Source organism: Heptranchias perlo, chromosome 24 (assembly GCF_035084215.1).
Source record: "Heptranchias perlo isolate sHepPer1 chromosome 24, sHepPer1.hap1, whole genome shotgun sequence".
NCBI classification, from domain to species: domain Eukaryota; kingdom Metazoa; phylum Chordata; class Chondrichthyes; order Hexanchiformes; family Hexanchidae; genus Heptranchias; species Heptranchias perlo.
The window spans coordinates 42043487-42063838 of record NC_090348.1 but is presented as its reverse complement, the minus strand read 5'-3'; the positions used below and the strand labels follow the sequence as shown (position 1 = coordinate 42063838).

At 45.9% G+C, this 20352-nt stretch overlaps 1 protein-coding gene across 3 annotated transcripts in view; it reads left to right on the top strand.

Moving 5' to 3' along the window:
* plxna4 (plexin A4) overlaps positions 1-19678 on the top strand; it is a 552119-nt gene extending 532441 nt beyond the window's left edge. For all 3 annotated transcript variants that reach the window (XM_068005167.1, XM_068005168.1, XM_068005169.1), the window contains exons 29-32: positions 3866-4035; positions 7994-8206; positions 12842-12992; positions 17468-19678. In XM_068005167.1, coding sequence (XP_067861268.1) covers positions 3866-4035; positions 7994-8206; positions 12842-12992; positions 17468-17563 — 630 coding nt within the window. In that variant the 3' untranslated portion in view covers positions 17564-19678. The remainder of the gene's footprint in view (positions 1-3865; positions 4036-7993; positions 8207-12841; positions 12993-17467) is intronic.
* The last annotated feature ends 674 nt before the right edge of the window (positions 19679-20352 follow it).

Below are 20352 nucleotides of genomic sequence, written 5' to 3'. Positions count from 1 at the left end.
CATTGGGCCAAATCGAGCTGGCGTGCGCTGTTTGTTAGACTTTTTCCTGCACTCCTCAGCTCGAAAATGTTGTGCGGCGTAACTTGCTGGAAGTGCAAGGCGATAACGGCACGGCGAGGGAAACGGGGTATCTGGGACCTCCGTGACCGGCGGGACCAACAGTCTGTCTCCTTAACCACTGAGATTTCAGGGTTGAGAAAGAAACAGAGGAACGTCAAAGAAGGAACTCGAGTCAAATCAGGTGCAGAAAGAGAAATGAAGAGAGGGAAAGAAAGATTGGATTAAAAGAGGAAAAAAAAGAGACAGAAAGGAAAAGTGAGAAAATTTAAAAATTGAAATTTTTAAAAATCTCGAAGAAGAATTTACGACATGCAGGAATGAGACTGAACCCTTTAAATTGTTTAAGAATGGAGTTTGACATAATTCCGCCTCTGTAAATCGGTGGCCCTGATGTTATCCCTTTGTGACACAAACACTGCTATTGTTTTGAAACAGCAAATCCGCAGACTCACCGTGAGCAATGCCACGGGTGAGCTGCCCAGTATATTTAAATATAATGTCCTTCAAGGAAGGGAACCCGCCACTTCCACCCAACCTGACCCACAAGTGACTCCTGTCCACACTACCTGATGGCCTCTGGAGTGGGCAAGCAGGCCATTGCTCAGTTGTGCAAGCGATTGTTTTAACAGTTTGGGATGGGCAGTAAGTGTTGCCTTTGCCAGCATTGCCCACATCCCCTGAACAAATGTACATTTAAAAACTTTTAAGTAGAGCCACTTAAAACAGGAGTCAAATGGGTCGTCAATCTTCCAAGTTCTGGAGTAAGAGTAAACTTTACGAACCGATTCTCACTGTCTTTACGGAGGAGCTGGATTGGTAACCGTTGGGAAGGGGTTGTTGGGGATTATAGAGCGATCAATAGTGTCATCGTGGGTGAAGCACAAGGAGGAGGCCATTCGGCCCATCGTGCCTGCTTGATTTCCTTTTCGGGGAGGAAAGGGAGGCAAGTTACTGCCCCTCAGAGTCAAATCAGGTGCAGAAAGAGAAATGAAGAGAGGGAAAGAAAGATTGGATTAAAAGAGAAAAAAAAAGAGACAGAAAGGAAAAGAGAGAATAAAATTTAAAATCAACTAGTGGGGAGAGGGGCTGGGTGCCGGTGATAGGTTAATTAAACATGGATTCTGGAGGGAATGGACCTCGTCGGCCAAATGGTCTTTCCTCACTCCAAACTTTCTTGTGTTCTTAAAGAAAATGGAATATGTTTGATGGAGAAAAAGGATGTATTTTATTCTCAGGCTCCTGATAACATCTGTAAACAGCTTAAACAATAATCCCTTTGTACCGTTGATTTAAGTTGTTCGTAGCCCCTTGACAGTACAGAAAACTCCCTCCATCGTCTGCTCCTTACAAACAGCACACCAAACCCGGAGTATATTTTTCCCCAGATTCAGTCTCACGGGATAGGCTCCCAGGCCAGTCCTTGCAGAAATCAATGGAGCCACTCTTAACCAGGCCGTCAGTGATGTCACCAGAGCAAGCAGGAGGGAAAGGCACCCAACATGGCAGATCTTGGTCGCGGTGGAAAATTCAAAGTTTCCTCTCAACCAGAAAGGAGCATATTTCTTACCCGTACTATGTATTCTAAAATCGGTACACTGGGGGAAGTGTGGTATTCACAACAAAACGTACCCTTCCCAGCATTTCCACCTTAAGTGCAGAAATCCTTACGCTAGGAGAGATCTTTGCCTGACAAGCATATAATTTACCTTGATTAGCCTTCTGCCCCAATAAATAAAAATGACTTCTTGTTTATGTAGGTAACTTATACTTTGGGCCCATCAGTGTCAGCTACAAGTGGCAATTTTTTTTTAACACAAAATTGATTCCTCTTGACATGTTTAATGTTCTGAGATTCGTAAGCAAGCGTCACCTCATTTTCGTAACTGGCATAACATTTTTCTTCCAAAATAAATCTGAGGCAAACCAATGCTTGGGGCCGATCGAGCAGATGAAGCCTGTCAGAGTTTCATTAATATTGTTGCCACCCTCAGCAGCTGCTTGGTACAGAGAGTGCTTTTTTTTCCCCCTCCCTGCCCGCACCCCCCCAACCCTGCCCTCCCCTCTCTGTTGTTTGTCAAGATAAGCTGTCACCAGTCCCAGACATGCTAGAAATATTATGATTGTCAGCTAACAGGATTCTTCCACGGTGTCTGAGCAGAATGAGAATGTGCTGCCTTTCAGCAGCCACGCCATTCATCTTTATCAGTACACCAGGCACTCGCCTCGACTTGCTGCATTAACCCCGTAGTGAACTCGCGCGTTGTTAACCGGTAGTTTCACTTCCTGAGCTCCAGGGGGCCTCCTCAGAAAGGATGTCTTTTTTTTTCTCTCTTCCAAAGAATTAATATTTAATTAATTGAACCAATTTGAGGGCGAAATCTTCCACTCTTCAAAGGTACGGGAATGACACACTTTTATATTTCAGGCAACCAGCGTCAGAGTCAACCGCTCCTCTGTCAGTTTCCACGTGGGCTAGAAGCAGAATCGAGCTCCCTCTCGAAAGAAATAAAAAAGAAACAATTTGCATTTGTATAGCGCCTTTCACAGCCTCAGGACATCCCAAAGCGCTTTACAGCCAGTGAAGTACTTTTGAAGTGCTGTCACTGTTGGAATGTAGGAAACGCGGCAGCCAATTTGTGCACAGCAAGATCCCACAAACAGCACTGAGATAATGACCAGAAAATCTGTTTGTAGTCATGTTAGTTGAGGGATAAATATTGGCCAGGACACCGGGGAGAACTCCCCAGCTCTTCTTGGAATGGTGCTGTGGGATCTTTTACATCCACCCGAGAGGGCAGACGGGACTTCGGTTTCAGGTCTCATCTGAAAGACGGCCCCTCTGACAGTGCAGCACTCCCTCAGCACTGAACTGGGAGTGTCAGCCGAGATTATGCGCTCAAGTCCCTGGAGTGGGACATCTTCGCAGCAGATGATACATCTGGAGATTGAGGGGCTGGGGATGTAAGCACTGCAGCGTTAGGGAGTCTCCACAGGTCGCCCTTGGGTGGGGGGGGGACGGAACCTCCATCCCTTACAAGACTTTGCAGAATTCACGACGTAAGGCCGGTGCTATGTGCATCTGGGACCTGGCTTACTTTGCCAACAACCTGGCAGGATGGGCTGGAAGGGCTGTGGATGTTTAGGCTGAAATGGTTTTAAAACATTAAGGATTTAAAATACAGAGCGTTTGGCACAGACTTGTGTGTCAGTGCTCCAATCGTGGAATCTTACAGCACAGAAGGAGGCCATTCTGCCCGTCATGCCTGTGCCGGCTCTTTGAAAGAGCTGTCCAATTTAGTCCCACACCCTTGCTTTTTCCCCATCGCCTTGCATGTTAGTCCTCTTCAATTACATGTCCCGTTGCCCTTTGAAAGTTACTATAGAATCTGCTTCCGCCACCCTTTCAGGCAGTGCGTTCCAGATCTGAACAACCCTCAGTGTGAAAAAATGTCTCCTCATTTCCCCTATAGTTCGTTTGGCAATTATTTTAAATCTATGACCTCTGGTTACTGACCCATTTGCCAGCGGAAACAGTTTCTCCCTACTTGCTTTGTCAAAACACCTCATAATTTTGAACATCTCCATTCGGTCTCCCCTGAACCTCCTCTGCTCCAAGGAGTAACAATCCCAGCTTCTCCAATATCTTCCCCATAACGGAAGTGATCTTAAAGAACTGTTTTCCAGACAAGCACCGCGTGGAACCTGGTGGATTTTCAGCATCGTCAGCGGTGGCTTCAGCTGCTAATGACTCCACGGTATTGTTCATTGCTGCCACTCAGTGTCCTTCTCTTTTGTCTCCTCACAGGGAACTCTGCAGAAGTTCGTGGACGACCTCTTTGAGACAATCTTCAGCACGGCTCACCGAGGGAGCGCGCTGCCCCTTGCCATCAAGTACATGTTCGATTTTCTGGACGAGCAGGCAGACAAGCACCAGATCCACGACCCTCACGTCAGACACACCTGGAAGAGCAACTGGTGAGTACTGAGGGAGAGGCAGCTGACGACTGGAGCCTGCCACCCTGTGTGTAAACGGAATGAGTTCACGTTACCTGGAGCGATCGAAAACCTGGTGGTGCTGAGTCGGTTTTCAATGCTAAGAACCCTACTTGGGTCAATTGTTGTCTGATAATCATAAGAAACATAAGAAATGGGAGCAGGAGTAGGCCATACGGCTTCTCGAGGCTGCTCTGCCATTGAATCGGATCATGGCTGATCTTCAACCTCAACTCCACTTTCCCGCCCGATCCCTATATCCTTTGATTCCCTGAGAGTCCAAAAATCTATCCATCTCAGTCTTGAATACACTCAACGACTGAGCATCCACAGCATTCTGGGGCAGAGAATTCCAAATATTCATGACCCTCTGAGTGAAGAAATTCCTCCTCATCTCAGTCCTAAAAGGCCGAACCCTTATCCTAAGACTATGCCCTCTCGTTCTAGACTCTCCAGCCAGGGGAACCAACCTCTCAGCATCTCCCCTGTCAAGCCCTCTCAGAATCTTATATGTTTCAATGAGATCACCTCTCATTCTGCTAAACTCCAGAGAGTATAGGCCTATTCTATTCAATCTCTCCTCATGGGACAACCCTCTCATCCCAGGAATCAATCTAGTGAACCTTTGTTGCACCGCTTCCAAGGCAAATATATCCTTCCTTCGGTAAGGTGAACAAAACTGGACACAGTACTCCAGCTGTGGTCTCACCAGAGCCCTGTTCAATTGCAGCAAGACTTCTTTACTCTTGTACTCCAATCCCCTTGCAATAAAGGCTAACATACCATTTGCCTTCCTAATTGCTTGCTCTACCTGCCTGTTAACTTTCTGTGTCTCGCGAACAAGGATACTTAAATCTCTCTGAACACCAACATTTAATCGTTTCTCACCATTTAAAAAATATTCTGTTTTTCCAGTTTTCCTACCAAAGTGAATAACCTGACATTTCCCCACATTATACTCCATCTGCCACCTTCTTGCCCACTCACTTAACCTGTCCATATCCCTTTGCATCCTCCTCACAGCTTATATTCCTACCGAGCTTTCTAATTGCTCCTGTGAAATGCCCTGGGACGTGTTACTCAGTTAAAGGCGCGACATCAATGCAAGTTGTTGCTGTTGTTGATATCACCAAGGAGACCAAGGCCTGTACTGCAGGGCACCACCAAGTATGAAAAGAATAGGCGGGAAGATGAAGTTAATCAAGAAATGGTGGTTAGTTCATGCCAAACTCGAGTTTTAAAAGCCTGTCGATTATAGCAGGAAGGGAACACGAGGATAGATAAGGTGGTCGACAGTTCTGAGGTTCTGGGGAAGAATGAGTTCGAGTAGGCCTGGCACTCGAGTGATTGAAGCGTTTTAACGATAAAAAAAAAACGAAATCTCAAAACAATATCTCAGTTCATTTTTATTTTTTAAGCCCCCTCAAATGCATGGTGTGAAAAACAGCGACAAATAACTCATCCAAGTCCGGCCAGCCTGCAGCTTCTTCCTTGTCGCTTCATGCCCTCATTGATTAAAATGCAGGAAGATTAAGTACTCATTTAAAAGTAATAAAAAATAAAGCAGATGCTTACTTTCTACAAGGCATAATGTCCTTAATTGTGTGGAAGTTGCTTCATTCATCACACAACAGAGAGGGCAAAAACACACCCAATTGCAAGCTGCTCTTGCTATGACACCAGGAGAATTTGATGAGAGTGTTGATGTTTTTGAGATTCAGGATTATCTATTTTTCCCCCCTTTTTTTTAATCAGCAATTCCCCTCCCCGCCCCCCCCCAGGATATTCTCCCCCTTCTCCTCAAGGTGTTGAGGTAGGTACCTTGCTGGGGTCGGGTTTCCCCGGTGTCATCAGAGCTCTGGTACCTTGACCCATGTTGTGGTTCTTTTGCCCATGTTGTAGTTCTTTGTGCTTAAACCAAGATGTTGAGCATCAGTGGGCCATTTGACCATGAGGTGAATCGTAGTCGAGCCTGAGCCCTGTCTTCAGGACTCCCCCCAGTCCTCATTAAAAGGACATGAGGAATAAGAAGTGATAGTAATGAAGAACAGGCTTTTTTTTCCACTGAAGGGAGAAGGCTGAGGGGCAAGTTTGGTAGACGGGGCCTCGGTTTGACATCTCACTCCCTCATTACTGCACTGGTGTGTCAGCCTGGATTTTGTCTTTGGAGTGAGGCTTGAACCCACAACCACTGAGCCATGGCTGACACTATACCAGGGGAGTTGGCCCGTTCAGTGCTGTGATATTTTCAAAGCCGTTCATTGAGTATATTTTCTTTTTAAAGGAGCTATCCCTAAATCTGTACTTCACTCAAACCAAACCCTCTCATTTCATCGGCCCTTTTTTTTTTCACTTGAGTCGACATGTTACTTTGTCTGAGAATGGATCCGGGATTGAACTTTGCCCTTCACCCTCCCAGAGTGCCCCATTTTGCTCTTGTAATGGCGGTGAAGGACCTCTCTTCACCATCCACCAAAAAGGTGGATTCAATATCCGGGTTGTTCAGTGCCGTTATTGAAATCGGCTGATCTCCAAGAAGCTGGTGAAGTGATGAGAGCCTCTGCACAGGACGAACATTGGACCTTTTGTGCTTAAAACATCGCATAGATTTTTGACAGTGGGGCGGAGAGGATGTGTAACTGGGGTTCTCTCACCCTTCTCTCCTCTCGAGTGGGTTGGACAGATTGAGTCCATGAGAGGGCAGATTGGTCCATGGAAGGAGTGGGTTGGACAGATTGAGTCCATGAGAGGGCAGATTGGCCCATGGAAGGAGTGGGTTGATGAACACACTCTGCAACTTGAGAGAAGAAAGTAAGAAATTGGTACATTGAGAGGGAGGATAAGGAGAAGGATACAGACAGCATTTTTAAGAAGCTGAAAGTGTTTGAAAGCAGCTGATTGAGAGCAGAGTGTGAGGATGTTTAATTAACGATCTCACCACAGGCTGAAGTTCACAAATAATTGATAAGAGCAGAGATTCATCTCTGAACTAATTTGATCTGACCACGCTCCAATCATTTCATCTGTTCAAGTGTACCTGCTGTTTATTACAGAGCTACAGTGCAATCAGGTCCAGATTAGCAGTGTGGTCGGTGTTCAAGTTGTAATGTGCCATTGCCTGAGCTCTCCGAGCCTCGGATCTGGAGTTGCTGACTTGTCATGTGACATCTGAAATCAAAGGACGTTGTCAGTTGAAAATATTAAACACCAGAGCTCGGAAATCTATCCGATAAAATTAGAAAAAATTAAATATATTTTATGAAATGTAGGCAGCAGGCAGTGTTCGAAATGTTCTAATATCAACATAAGCTTCTTCATCAGCTGGAGCTGGTTGCTCGGAAGGCCAAGTGAGGCCAAGACATTGGACTCAGTGAAGGAACAGGGTGATACTATAATGGGAAGAGGGTGGAACCAGTATTCTGGAAGGATGAGATCAAATGGCTGAAGGGGTTTCTTCACCCAAACTACCTTGTGACTTCTGTTGTTAATCTGAACTAGAGATTGCCGACTCCAGTTGGACGTATTCCTGGACGTTTCATCACATGAACCTCTGCCTCCAACTGCCCCGCCCCTACACTCCCGCCATTGGTCGCCTGACATGTCCATCCTCACGGTGCACCACCTTCCTACACCAATCGGAAAGTGACGAGATTCTTCATTACCTCATTGGATGATTCTCGTCAGTCAAACAGCCTTTTTTCCACCCATGTCCGATATTTTTATAACTAACAAACAAGAGTGTTCAAAGAAAATTTTTAAAAATCACTTTTTTTAATGCCCCTACGATTTTTATCCTGGCGGTTGCTCGTAGCAGTGTCCTGGAGATTAATCTTTAATTCCTGGAGACTCCAGGGCAATCCTGCAGGGGGTTGGCAACCTTTAGCTTACGTGATTTGAGAATCTGCTGCACTTAAACCTTGCCTTTTGGTTTTCTTTACAGTTTACCCCTGAGGTTTTGGGTGAACGTGATCAAGAACCCTCAGTTTGTCTTTGATATCCACAAGAGCAGCATCACGGACGCCTGCCTCTCGGTGGTGGCCCAGACCTTCATGGATTCCTGTTCAACCTCGGAGCACAGACTGGGCAAAGACTCCCCGTCCAACAAGCTGCTTTACGCCAAGGACATCCCCAACTACAAAAGCTGGGTGGAAAGGTTGGTGCCGGGCACTGGGTCGAGGGGTTGCCAACTCTGTTCGGGCATATTCCTGGAGATGTCATCACTTGACCTCCTGCCTCCAACCTGCCCTGCCCCCACACTCTCGCCATTGGTCGCCCGACATGCCCATCCTCGCGGTGCACCACCTGCCTACACCAATCGGAAAGCAAATAGACTCTTCATCACCCGACTGGATGATTCTTCACTGTCACACGAAAACACAATTCCTTTTCAATGCCCCGAGGATTTTTTTTCTCCCGCGCTTGCTGGCAGCAGTGTCCTGGAGATTATAGTCTTTAATTGCTGGAGACTCCAGGGGCAATCCTGGAGGGTTGGCAACCCTAACTGAGTCATCGGCGAACGGGTGGGCCAGTGGGGAGGGACTGATGGCTGGAACGTAGCAATTTCTCTGCTCCTGCCAACAGACCAGCGAGCGAGGTTCAATTAAATTGAACTGTCAGGGCACTCCAGTCACTGCTGCTCGACGTCTGAAGTCTGGCACAAGTGCCTTAGTTGTCCGCCTGCCTGTCAGGCCGGTCTGGAGTGTCTGAAGGATGAGAGAGATGAGCAGATAGCTTTTGTCTGATTCAACACTCCAGACTCTCCCACTGTCAATATCAGTACTGGAATGTTGATTTTTTTAAAAAAAAAACATGAGATGGGGAGGAGGGAGAGAGAGCGTCAACAATCTCCCTTGGGAATAATTCCTTTATTATTTTGCATTTTATGTCAATAATAGCACTTTGGAGGCCCCACAAGCAGTAAATTGTAATGGACAATTACATTTCTCTATTTCAAGTAAATTAAAGTCAATTGCGATGTTATTTAAAGTGGCACTTCTACAAGAGACGATCCTTGACATCACATAGATTTATACAGAGTGCACAGCACAGAAACAGGCCATTCGGCCCAACTGGTCCATGTCGGTGTTTATGCTTCACACAAGCCTTCTCCCATCCATCTTCATCTCACCCCATCAGCATATCCATCTATTTCTTTCTCCCTTGTGTGTTTATCTAGCTTCCCCTCAAAGGCATCTATGCTACTCGCCTCAACTACACCTTGTGCGAGCGAGTTCCACATTCTAACCACTCTCTGGTTTTAAAAAAAAGTTTCTCCTGAATTCCCTATTGGATTTATTAGTGACTATCTCATATTTAGCTTTGGTCTCCCCCACAAGTTGAAATATCTTCTCTACGATTACCCTCTTAGCATTCCTCTCGTTCATTATCAAATCTGTTTCTGCAGGGTTACAGTTCGAGGGGCAGCAAGCCATTTTGGCTTTTTACATCCCTGTAAAATAAAGGAGATGGACATCGGAGGGGGTGGCACGTTTTCAGTACAGACATGTCTGTTGCTTGATCTATAGGATATGAGGAGAAAACTGAGCACAAACCTCCCGAGGGGTCAAAGTCCTCTTTCAGCAAGAAACAGGAAAGATTCTTGGTTTTTCTCCCTAATTAGCGAGCTGCGAACAAAATCGTGGGAACGTGTGAATTCTGAGGTTGCATTTCTGGTCGTATTGAATCATAGAAACTGCAGCACAGAAGACCACCGCTTGGCCTGTGCTCATTGGCACGTTGTTAATTACTGAGATAAGTGAGGATTTTCCTGTTTTAAAGGCCCCTGCGATTTTTCTCCTGGGTTGCTGGTAGCAGCGTCCTGTTCTTTGAACACTTTTGTTTACTAGTTATAAAAATATTGGACATGGGAGAAAAAAGCTGTTTGACTGACAGTCAAGAATCATCCAGTTGGGTAATGAGTCTATTCACTTTCTGATTGGCGTGGGGCGGTGATGCTCCGCGAGGAATTAACCCCCCCGCCCCCCCCACACACACACACACACACACACACACACACACAGTTTATTCTCCGGCTTTTGGTATTGATTTTCTATCTTGTCAATTGTCCACAGTGAAACTTGATACATAAAATCATTAAACCGAGGCCCAGTCTGCCCTCTGAGGTGGACGTAAAAGATGCCACAGCACTATTTCCGAGAAGAGCAGGGGCCCTGGCCGATATTCATTCCTCAACCAACATCACTAAAAAACAGATTATTTGATTGCTATCCAATTGCCGTTTGTGGGATCTTGCTGTGCGCAAATTGGCTGCCACGTTTCCCTGCATTACAACAGTGACGACACTTGAAAAGTACTTCATTGGCTGTAAAGTGCTTCAGGACACCTTGAGGTTGAGAACTGGGAATGACGGCCGAGATTTTGTGCTCAAGTCGGTGGAGTGGGGACTTGACCCCACAACCTTCTGACTCAGAGGTGAGAGTGCTACCAACTGAGTCACGGCTGGCCCCCTATAAGAGTGTTTATAGGAGTGCAGCTGCTGCGGGACGTGAGGGTTTCTCTCCCATAGGCTCTCCGGTATAAACCCTTCCGCAGTTGGAGGGAACTGACTGCGTCGATAACCTTGGCGTTGCCGGGAGGGCTACGAGCGGGCCAGAAAGAAGGAGCCAATTTCAGTGCACTCACGCTGAGTTCCCACCCTCCACAACGGAGCCCTGCGCGACGGGCACCTTCCTGAGAAACATAACATGGTGGAGAGTGACGTACAGAGAGAGCGCTCGCCCCAAACAGAAAGGAAACAATCAAGCAATATGAAAGCCCCTTAAATGTAGCATAAAGTGAACGACGAACACATGCTCGTCCCAGGAGACAGACTCCTCATACTGGTGTACAGCAACGTGTTAAAAGCCCTGTACCAGTAGAATGGATTCATATGCGCTACAGCTGACAATGATTGATGCTCCTGTTCCACTTCATGTTCTTTGATTAATTCCAATGCATAGTTGGAAGGGAAAAACAGGTGCCAAGCATGAGAGCGTATTCGAGAATTTCCCACAATGTGAATCCAACAAGAAAGCAAAAGAAAAATAGGAATTGTATTGCGCTGACCTTAACCCTTAGAATCATAGAAAGGTTCCAGCACGGAAGGAGGCCATTCGGCCCATCGAGTCCACGCCAGCTCTGTGCACGTGCAATCCAGCCAGTCCCACGGCCCCGCCCTAACCCAGTAGCCCTGCACATTTCTTCGTTTCAAGTACTTACCAGTTCCCTTTTGAAGGCCATGATTGAATCTGCCTCCACCACTCCCTCGGGCAGTGCATCCCTCACCATACCAAAGGTGAGTTTACTCACCCAGAGGCAGATTAATTGGCTTTAATGTTTTTAAGAAGTTTCTGTGTGGGAGATATTCTGTAAATATTGACACACTTGGGAATCCGCTATAATACAAGCACACACCTGGGGATTATCTGCAAATATTGGCACACTCCCGGGCACCACCTGCAAATATTAGCACACTCTCAGGGAATTTCTGCAAATATTTGACACGTTCCTCGGGATTATCTGCAAATATTGGCAAACTCCTGGGGATTATCTGCAAATATTGGCACACTCCAGGGCATTACCTGCAAATATTGGCACACTCCTGGCCCTCAATGACTCAGCCTCCAAAGTTGTGGAGGCCGAGTCATTGAATACATTCAAGGCTGAGTTAGACAAATTTTTGATCAGCAAGGGAGTTAAAGGATATGGGGTAAAGGCGGGAAAGTGGAGTTGAGGTAAAAATCAGATCAGCCATGACCTTGTTGAATGGCGGAGCAGGCTCAAAGGGTCGAATGGCCTACTCCTGCTCCTATCTCTATCGTCTTATCTGCAAATATTGGCACACTTGCAGGGATTATCTGCAAATATTGACACACTCCCACAATTATCTGCAAGTATTGACACACTCCTGGGGATTATCTGCAAGTATTGACACACTCCTGGGGATTATCTGCAAATATTGGCACACTCCCGGGCATTACCTGCAAATATCGGCACACTCCCACAGATTATCTGCAAATATTGACACACTCCTGGGGATTATCTGCAAGTATTGACACACTCCTGGGGATTATCTGCAAATATTGGCACACTCCCGGGCATTACCTGCAAATATCGGCACACTCCCACAGATTATCTGCAAATATTGACACACTCCTGGGGATTATCTACAAATATTGACACACTCCTGGGCATTACCTGCAAATATTTGACACGCTCCCAGGGATTATCTGCAAGTATTGACACACTCCTGGGGATTATCTACAAATATTGACACACTCCTGGGGATTATCTACAAATATTTGCACACCCCTCGGGATTACCTGCAAATATTGGACACTCCTGGGGATTATCTGCAAATATTGGCACACTCCTCGGGATTATCTGCAAAGATTGACACACTCTCAGGGATTATCTACAAATATTGAAACCCTCTCATATAAGGAGACTCCTTCTTGCAGGGAACTTGCCTGGAGCGATGACATCAGTTGGCGAACATTGCAGTATAAATTTTCCACAGAATTGTGATTTACAAAAATATAATAAATATCTGCTTTCATGAGCTGGAACTTTGTGGAAAGTTGCAGAGATGATGTCATCCCACCCAAAATGCACTAAAAAAAAAGAAAGGCAATGTTGATGAAAAAAAAAGTCACTGCCATCTTGGAGCTCTCACTTTTTGCCTTCTGCCTTGATGAGGTGGGGGTCCCTGTCTGATTTTAACTGTCGGGTGTGGTTTGTGAAGAAGCAGAACGTGACCACCATGCCTGTTTTTCCTTCTTCTGCACAGGTACTATGCAGACATTGGAAAAATGCCGGCCATCAGTGACCAGGACATGAACGCCTACCTAGCGGAGCAGTCCCGAATGCACATGACTGAATTCAACGCGATGAGCGCCCTCAGTGAAATCTACTCGTACGTTGGCAAATACAGTGAAGAGGTAATTGACCGAATGACTGAGCGACCAGAGAGCCACGGAAATACCAAACACCATCGTTGTCTGTTTTGATCCGTTGGAACGTTAGGGCCTGCTTCGCCATTCAGTTAGATCTTGGCTGATCTGCACCTCAACTCCATTTTCCCGCCTTTGCTCCGTATCCCTTGGCAACCTTACTTCACAAAATTCTATCTGTCTTAAATCGAAAGCTCCAATTACATGTCCCAGCATCGACATACTTTCAGGGAAGAGAGTTCCAGATTTCTACTACCCTTTGTGTGAAAAAGTGCTTCCTGATTTCACTCCTGAATGGCCGAGCTCGAATTTTAAGATTATTCCCCCTTGTTTTTGTTTGCCCCACCAAAGGAAATAATTTCTCCGTATCTGCCCTATCAAATCCTTTTAACATTTTAAACACCTTCGTCAAATCACCCCTCAATCTCCTACACTGAAGGGAATACAAGCCAGGTTCATGCAACCTGTCCTCATAATTTAACCCTCTCAGCCCTGGTGTCATTCTGGTTCAGATTTCCGACAGCCCAAGAAAAAAACTAGGAGCTGGAGATTTGAATTCTGAGGACATGTACTGAATTGTCGAGTATAGGTCCTTTATTTCCAAATGGAAAAAACTTGGTGAAGGACCGGAACCCATCGTGCAAGACATCTCTTCTGCGGTCTTGTAGCCGCCTGGGTGGCCCTGGAGAAGGAGCACGCAGTGTCTGCTGGTACGCTTGAGGCCTCCTGTGACTGGTGGGCACCGCAGGGACTGGAGGGCATGCTGGACACCATGGGCGCTAAATTGGGCCGTGTAGCGCCCGTTGTTTCGGCACTGCATGGCCTCTCTGACATCCAAGATGGCGTCCTAGGTGCGCACGCACGTTTCCAGCATGGCGTGCACCGGACGCCATCTTGTTATAAGAGTTAGCGCAGGCGCAGATAACGAACACTGGAATCATGTAAAGTAGGGAGAAAATGGCTTCAATCAGTGTGCAACGCTGATTTAAAGTGATAGACACCATTTTGGGACGTAACGCTCAACTCAAATCACAGTCTTAACCCCAACCAGCTGAACGTGTCTAAGGAGGACCCCACCACCGGTGCTATTTAAAGGGACCATGCAGGATTTACAGGTTCGTGGCTGGATTATTGCTTCTGGCTGCTGAGACATTGGTAACTGTTTTTGGAGGTCTCTTAGACTTGAATAGTAGGACCAGGGGTCATAGCCTAACACTTAGACGTGCAGGAGTGAAGTTAGGAAATGCTTCCACACGCAAAGGATGGGAGACGTTTGGAACGCTCTTCTGCAGACGGCAGTTGATGCTAGTTCACTTTTGAATGTTAAATCTGGGATTTCTGGAAACCAAGGGTATTAAGGGATACGGGGCTAAGGCGGGTATATGGAGTTAGGTCAGAGGTCCACCATGATCTCAGTGAATGGTGGAACAGGCTCGAGGGGCTAAATGCCACTGCCACATGCTGCCTCCTGATATGCGCCATCTTCTCCTGCAAGAAAGCGCGACATTGGTCTGGGTGATGTGCCTGTCATGGTTGAATAGCTGCCAGTGTGTGTGGCCTGTGAGTTGTGGGTGGGCGGCTTGAAACAGTGGTAATGTGTAAGGGAGAGAGGAAGCATCTGGTTGGAAGATTTGAGTACTGATGGAAAGAGTTTATTGGTATGTGGGTGATGGGGGTGTGCAGTGCGTGGTGCAGTTGGTGGGAGACGCCATTTGACAGTTGACCTCACTCACCTTGACCACTCATGTCAAAGCATTGAACAACTTGTTGCACTGCAACCATGTTCATGATGCTGTGCACCTGGGATTGACTTTGTCCCCCGCTGCCTCCCACTTTCTTTTGGATATATATCTGGAGGGCCTCTTTTCCCCCCTCCCCCCTCTGCAGATATAGCGTGTCCCTCCTTCTGTCCACCTCTTGCACCAAGGTCTCTAGTGCATCAGCAGAGAACGTTGGTGCACACACACTTGCAGGCCTGGTACCAACTCAGATCGGCAGATTGGTGAGGTCTGGCATGCTGATTGGAGGATGTGGGATTTAGTAGTGTGCAGCCTTTATTCAAAGTTTTAATGTAACTCATCAGTGTGTAAACATAGCGATGGGACCTGCATCTGTGTTTTACTTGTGCGATGTCTGATCACTGTTCAGACTCCGTGCAGACAGTAGATTGTTATTTGCAGCAAATAACAGGTACCAGCTGCCTTTAAGAGATTTCCAAGAAACATCCTCCCTTTAAGAGGTTGATCTCCCCCTGGTGGTGGAAAGTGCAAATTGCATTGATTCCACGTGCAAGGCCTGGAATGGAATGCTGATTGCAGGCGAGTCCTCGAGCCGACCGAAACTTGCGTCCTGCCTGTGCAGGGATCATCGGACGCGGGGAATAGCATATTACGCTACCTACGCCCAAAAACGGCCCTTATCCAATTTTTCCACCCAGGTGTCATATTATTTAATTTTATAAGTTTCCTTTGTTTCATGGTTTTGTTCCTCATTAGTTGTGTCCCTCTTAGAAGAGGGCACTTTTATTGTTTGTTTTTGTTTGATGACACTGGAACAATGCAGTGTCTCCTCATGGGTTTTATCAGAAAAGGCATAGTGCAAAGCACCACCAATTTTCACGAAAGAGTAGAAGAGAAGGTGAGGCACATCAAGTAGTGGTTAATGGCCACCACACTTGGATCCTAAATGCCTGCAGATTGATGGAGAAACGAAAGAACAGGAAGGGGAGGAGTTTCCCAGTCTTCAGGTCCTGGGAAAGAAGGAGGAGATTATGAGGTGAGTCGAGGGGTGGGGTGGGGTGGGTTAGTTAAGTTTACTGAGGATGTGCAGTTGCTGATCCTGGCCTAGAGCTCACTTGATTTATCTAGGATTGCAACGGGATCTTGATAAATTGGGCCAGTGGGCCGTGAATGGCAGATGGAGTTTAATTTCGATAAATGTGAGGTGATGCATTTTGGTAGATCGAATCGGGCCAGGACCTACTCCGTTAATGGTAGGGCGTTGGGGAGAGTTATCGAACAAAGAGATCTAGGAGTACAGGTTCATAGCTCCTTGAAAGTGGAGTCACAGGTGGATAGGGTGGTGAAGAAGGCATTCAGCATGCTTGGTTTCATTGGTCAGAACATTGAATACAGGAGTTGGGATGTCTTGTTGAAGTTGTACAAGACATTAGTAAGGCCACACTTGGAATACTGTGTACAGTTCTGGTCACCCTATTATAGAAAGGATATTATTAAACTAGAAAGAGTGCAGAAAAGATTTACGAGGATGCTGCCGGGACTTGATGGTTTGACTTATAGGGAGAGGTTGGATAGACTGAGACTTTTTTCCCTGGAGAGTAGGAGGTTTAGGGGTGATCTTATAGAAGTCTATAAAATAATGAGGGGCATAGATAAGGTAGATAGTCAAAATCTTTTCCCAAAGGTAGGGGAGTCTATAACGAGGGGGCATAGATTTAAGGTGAGAGGGGAGAGACACAAAAGCGTCCAGAGGGGCAATTTTTTCACTCAAAGGGTGGTGAGTGTCTGGAACGAGCTGCCAGAGGCAGTAGTAGAGGAGGGTACAATTTTGTCTTTTAAAAAGCATTTGGACAGTTACATGGGTAAGATGGGTATAGAGGGATATGGGCCAAGTGCAGGCAATTGGGACTAGCTTAGTGGTATAAACTGGGCGACATGGACATGTTGGGCCGAAGGGCCTGTTTCCATGTTGTAAACTTCTATGATTCTATGATTGCCTTATGGAGTTGAGGAGGAACTAATCAGTGTTTCCTGAAATTAGCCACAAGGTTTTTAATTCTCCCTGTTTTTATTGCCTTGCGCAGGATTTCTAACAGTAACAGGTGCAGAGGGGAGCATCGATGGGCCTGATGGGTCCATCCTCCCCATTGGTTTCAAAATGCCTAATGCGGCGTAGTTGCAGGAAGGAGAAAGAGGGTTGCGGGAGTTTGGGAGAAGCAAGAGGGCAGCACTGACCATTGTGGTATCAACAAGAGGTTAGACTGGAAAGAGATGAAGCTGAAGGTTCGAGATGAGACAAGAATCTCCTCCGCTCCTTTACAGGGTGGTTAGTCCTCTACACCAGGAGGGTTTTACAGGCTCCCACATGCCATATGGTGAGGAGAGCCCATCCACATCCACCGGACGTGAATATCCCGATGGATTCCGACCCAGACATCAAGTGGCGATCAACTATTTGACCCTGGGAAACATCACAGCTGGGCTCAATCCTAACCTGTGAACTTTAAAGCAGGCCTCACTTGATCGCAGTTAGAACCGGTAACCCTGTATCACTTTTCTCCCCCCCCCTAACTCATGGGATCTCGGATCAGACCAGCTAACTCAGTACAGTATGCCTTCAACCTGGTACATTACTGTACCCACAAGAATGTAAGAATTTTATGTTTTGTGTAATATTGTTCAACTCAACATTAACATCCCCTTTTATTTTGCTCTCATCCACAGATAGTCAATACTCTAGAATGTGAAGACCAATCCAGGAGGCAGAGATTAGCTCACAAACTTGAACAAGTGGTTGCCCTCATGTCCATCGAGAGCTGAGTGGCACTCCCTCGGAACGCTGGGTAAAAGAAGCCAAGCTGTGCCTGACTAAAGATGGTCGCCTTTCAAGTGCAAGTTATGATTGGTTACAAGCAAAGTCACCTGATCATCTATCTCTCCATTATCTCTGTCTCTCCATCTTTTATTCTCTCTCGCTCTCTCTCTCTCACCCACAACGTTATTGGATACATCAAAAAGTCAGTGAAAGGTTAAAACTACACGAATCACCTCATGGTTTAAATCACCCGTGTAGAAAAAACATTGGCGAGGGACTAAGGCTGACAGTAGTTTTCTCAGCCATCGTCTCCAGAGGAACTTGACCGTCTTCCCTTGTCCAGGTGACAGGAACCAGGAAAGACAGAAGATCTTCACATTCTGTGGGACATTGCCAGTGATTTCCTTTGGGACAGAATGATATCGGACATGGCTTCAGCCAAGGATTTGCCTTGGGGTTTTTTGGGGAAGCCTGAGGCCTTGTCACAGAAATATCTTTTGATCAACATGAGATCGATGAGACAATAATGTGTTTCTCATTCAGTTGACTTCGTCGCCAGACGCTGCGGACCGAATGAGGGGGGAAAAAAAAGTGTGCATAAGTATTGCAATTTATCTGGCGAAGGACTGACTGTGTGAGAGGGGAAGAGAGCCTCACAAAATGGTGGAGGGCTGATCTCGACAATTGGGCTTGTGGGTACATTTATTCCAGAGCTATGTATATGAGCTATGGTGTTGGGAGAGGAACAATCAGACATACACGCACGCACGCACCCACACACATACACACACACACACACACTATAAAAGAAACAAAAAGGTACTTTAAATCCTAAGCCTTGTATTAGGAATCGTAAAAAAAAATAGTATAGGTGACCATGTGAATCCATTTCAAACAAATGGAAAGATTTGATTTTCACCAGAGTTTTGGGACATTTTGGAGCTCTGGGGGTACTGGAGGAAAATAAAAAAGACATTTGGTTTGGAAACAATGGATTATCCCAGCCAGCAAAGACCAAAGGATTTCAGCGCTGTTCGAAAATAAGTGCCACTGTGGAGAATTAACGTTTTATTTACAGATAGTCTACCTAATGTGCGAGGTTCCACGGCAGAAAACAAAAAAACACATATGACAAGCTGGCTTCAAACAAGCATTCCTCTTTATTTTGCACAGGAAGACACACACAGCTTGACGAACTGTGAATTTTATTTATAGAAGAACGAGATGGTGGGGGCAGTGGGGGTGGGGGGGGAGAAAAAAAGAATGAAATTGCTAAAACGAAGACATGATTTGCACGTGTTAGAAGTAGGAGGAGCCAGAAACTTGGGAGAGGGGGGAGGAGGGGGGAGAAGGGGGAAGGGGAAGGGCCAGAAACACAGGTCTAACCACAGCTCACGGTCGGTACTGAAACAATTTAAGCCGGAGCCTCATCGGACGTTGATATATTTTTTTTCTCCCCAAGGATGTACATCAGATGAACATGGATATCGTATTATTGTGAATTCTGAAGCTGCCCCCCCCCCCTACCCCCGACCCCCGGCCATTCATTCAGCTCCAAAAAAAATTTAAAGGGAAAAATAAAAAAAAGCTTTTTGCCTTGAACTGTGCCAGACTTGTGATGTGAATGTGAGTGGTTCACCCTAGCAGTGACCAGGGCGACCCAGCTAGTTTTCTTTCAAAATGTTTAATTTTTTTTTTAAAAAGCGCATGTAATATGATTTTGGCAAACAAAATCAATACCAAGCAAGCAATGCCATGATTGTGGATGTGTCCTTTTTATGAGTTTTTTTTCAAAAATTTTTCTCTTTGCTGGAGATTAGTGTGTCCGGCCTGAATGGACTGTCATGTGAACGTGTCTCTCCATTTAAATCAACGACAAAAAAAAAATATTGGTAATAACCCACCCTTAGAAACCAGTGTTAGACCGCGTCATGACGAAACGACATAGGTTTTTATCCTAATAACGAACTGTAATTAAATATACTACTTAAACAAAGAAATCAATGGACTTGATAAAGGCAAGTTTCAGTACTTTGTTATATCAATTGTATACCTGTGTATGTAAATATGATGCACTCCTATTTTGCAGTTCAGAACAAAAAATTTACTATTTGTAATATAGAATAAAGTTTATTAAAAAAAAAATTCTGACTTTCTAATGTTTAGCAGATGGCCCGTGACGTTGCTTGCATGTGGTCAGTTGAGTGTTACACAGTTTAACAAGGGTGTTATGTTATGTACTGCATGATATACTGTCAGGGACACTGATTTACAGTGACTCAGTCAGTCGAATTCTGTTCTGTCAAATCAAAGTGCGATGGGGAACATGTGATACAGGAAGCGTGCACTATATGGCAGACTTTCAATATCTGACCAGTTGATCTCCCTTTGGCGCCTCTCTTACCTCTTTTTGCTGTCTTCATGTTGCTGTTTCTGTCTCTGCTCCTCTGGTTGTGTCTCTTCCTCTTCAAATCCTGCTTTTATTCACTTAATTCTTCTTTTTGCTCCTCTCTCTTGTCTTTTCCTTATATCCTTTTGGCAGAGAGATGGGATGGGGAAAGAAGCCATCGAGAGCTGCAGGCTGCATTCAGGGTGGGGTTTGTAGAGTAAATGTGACCCTCGGGCTGACTGCTCATCGCCTCTACCAATCACACTCATGCTCTCTGAACCCTTCACTTCCATCATGTCCCCTTACCCTTCAATTTACCACAACACATTCCTGTTTCTACTGTACCCTAAATCTCATTGCTACCTCTACCTCTTCCACTTTGAACTACCCACTCAACCCCTTTAT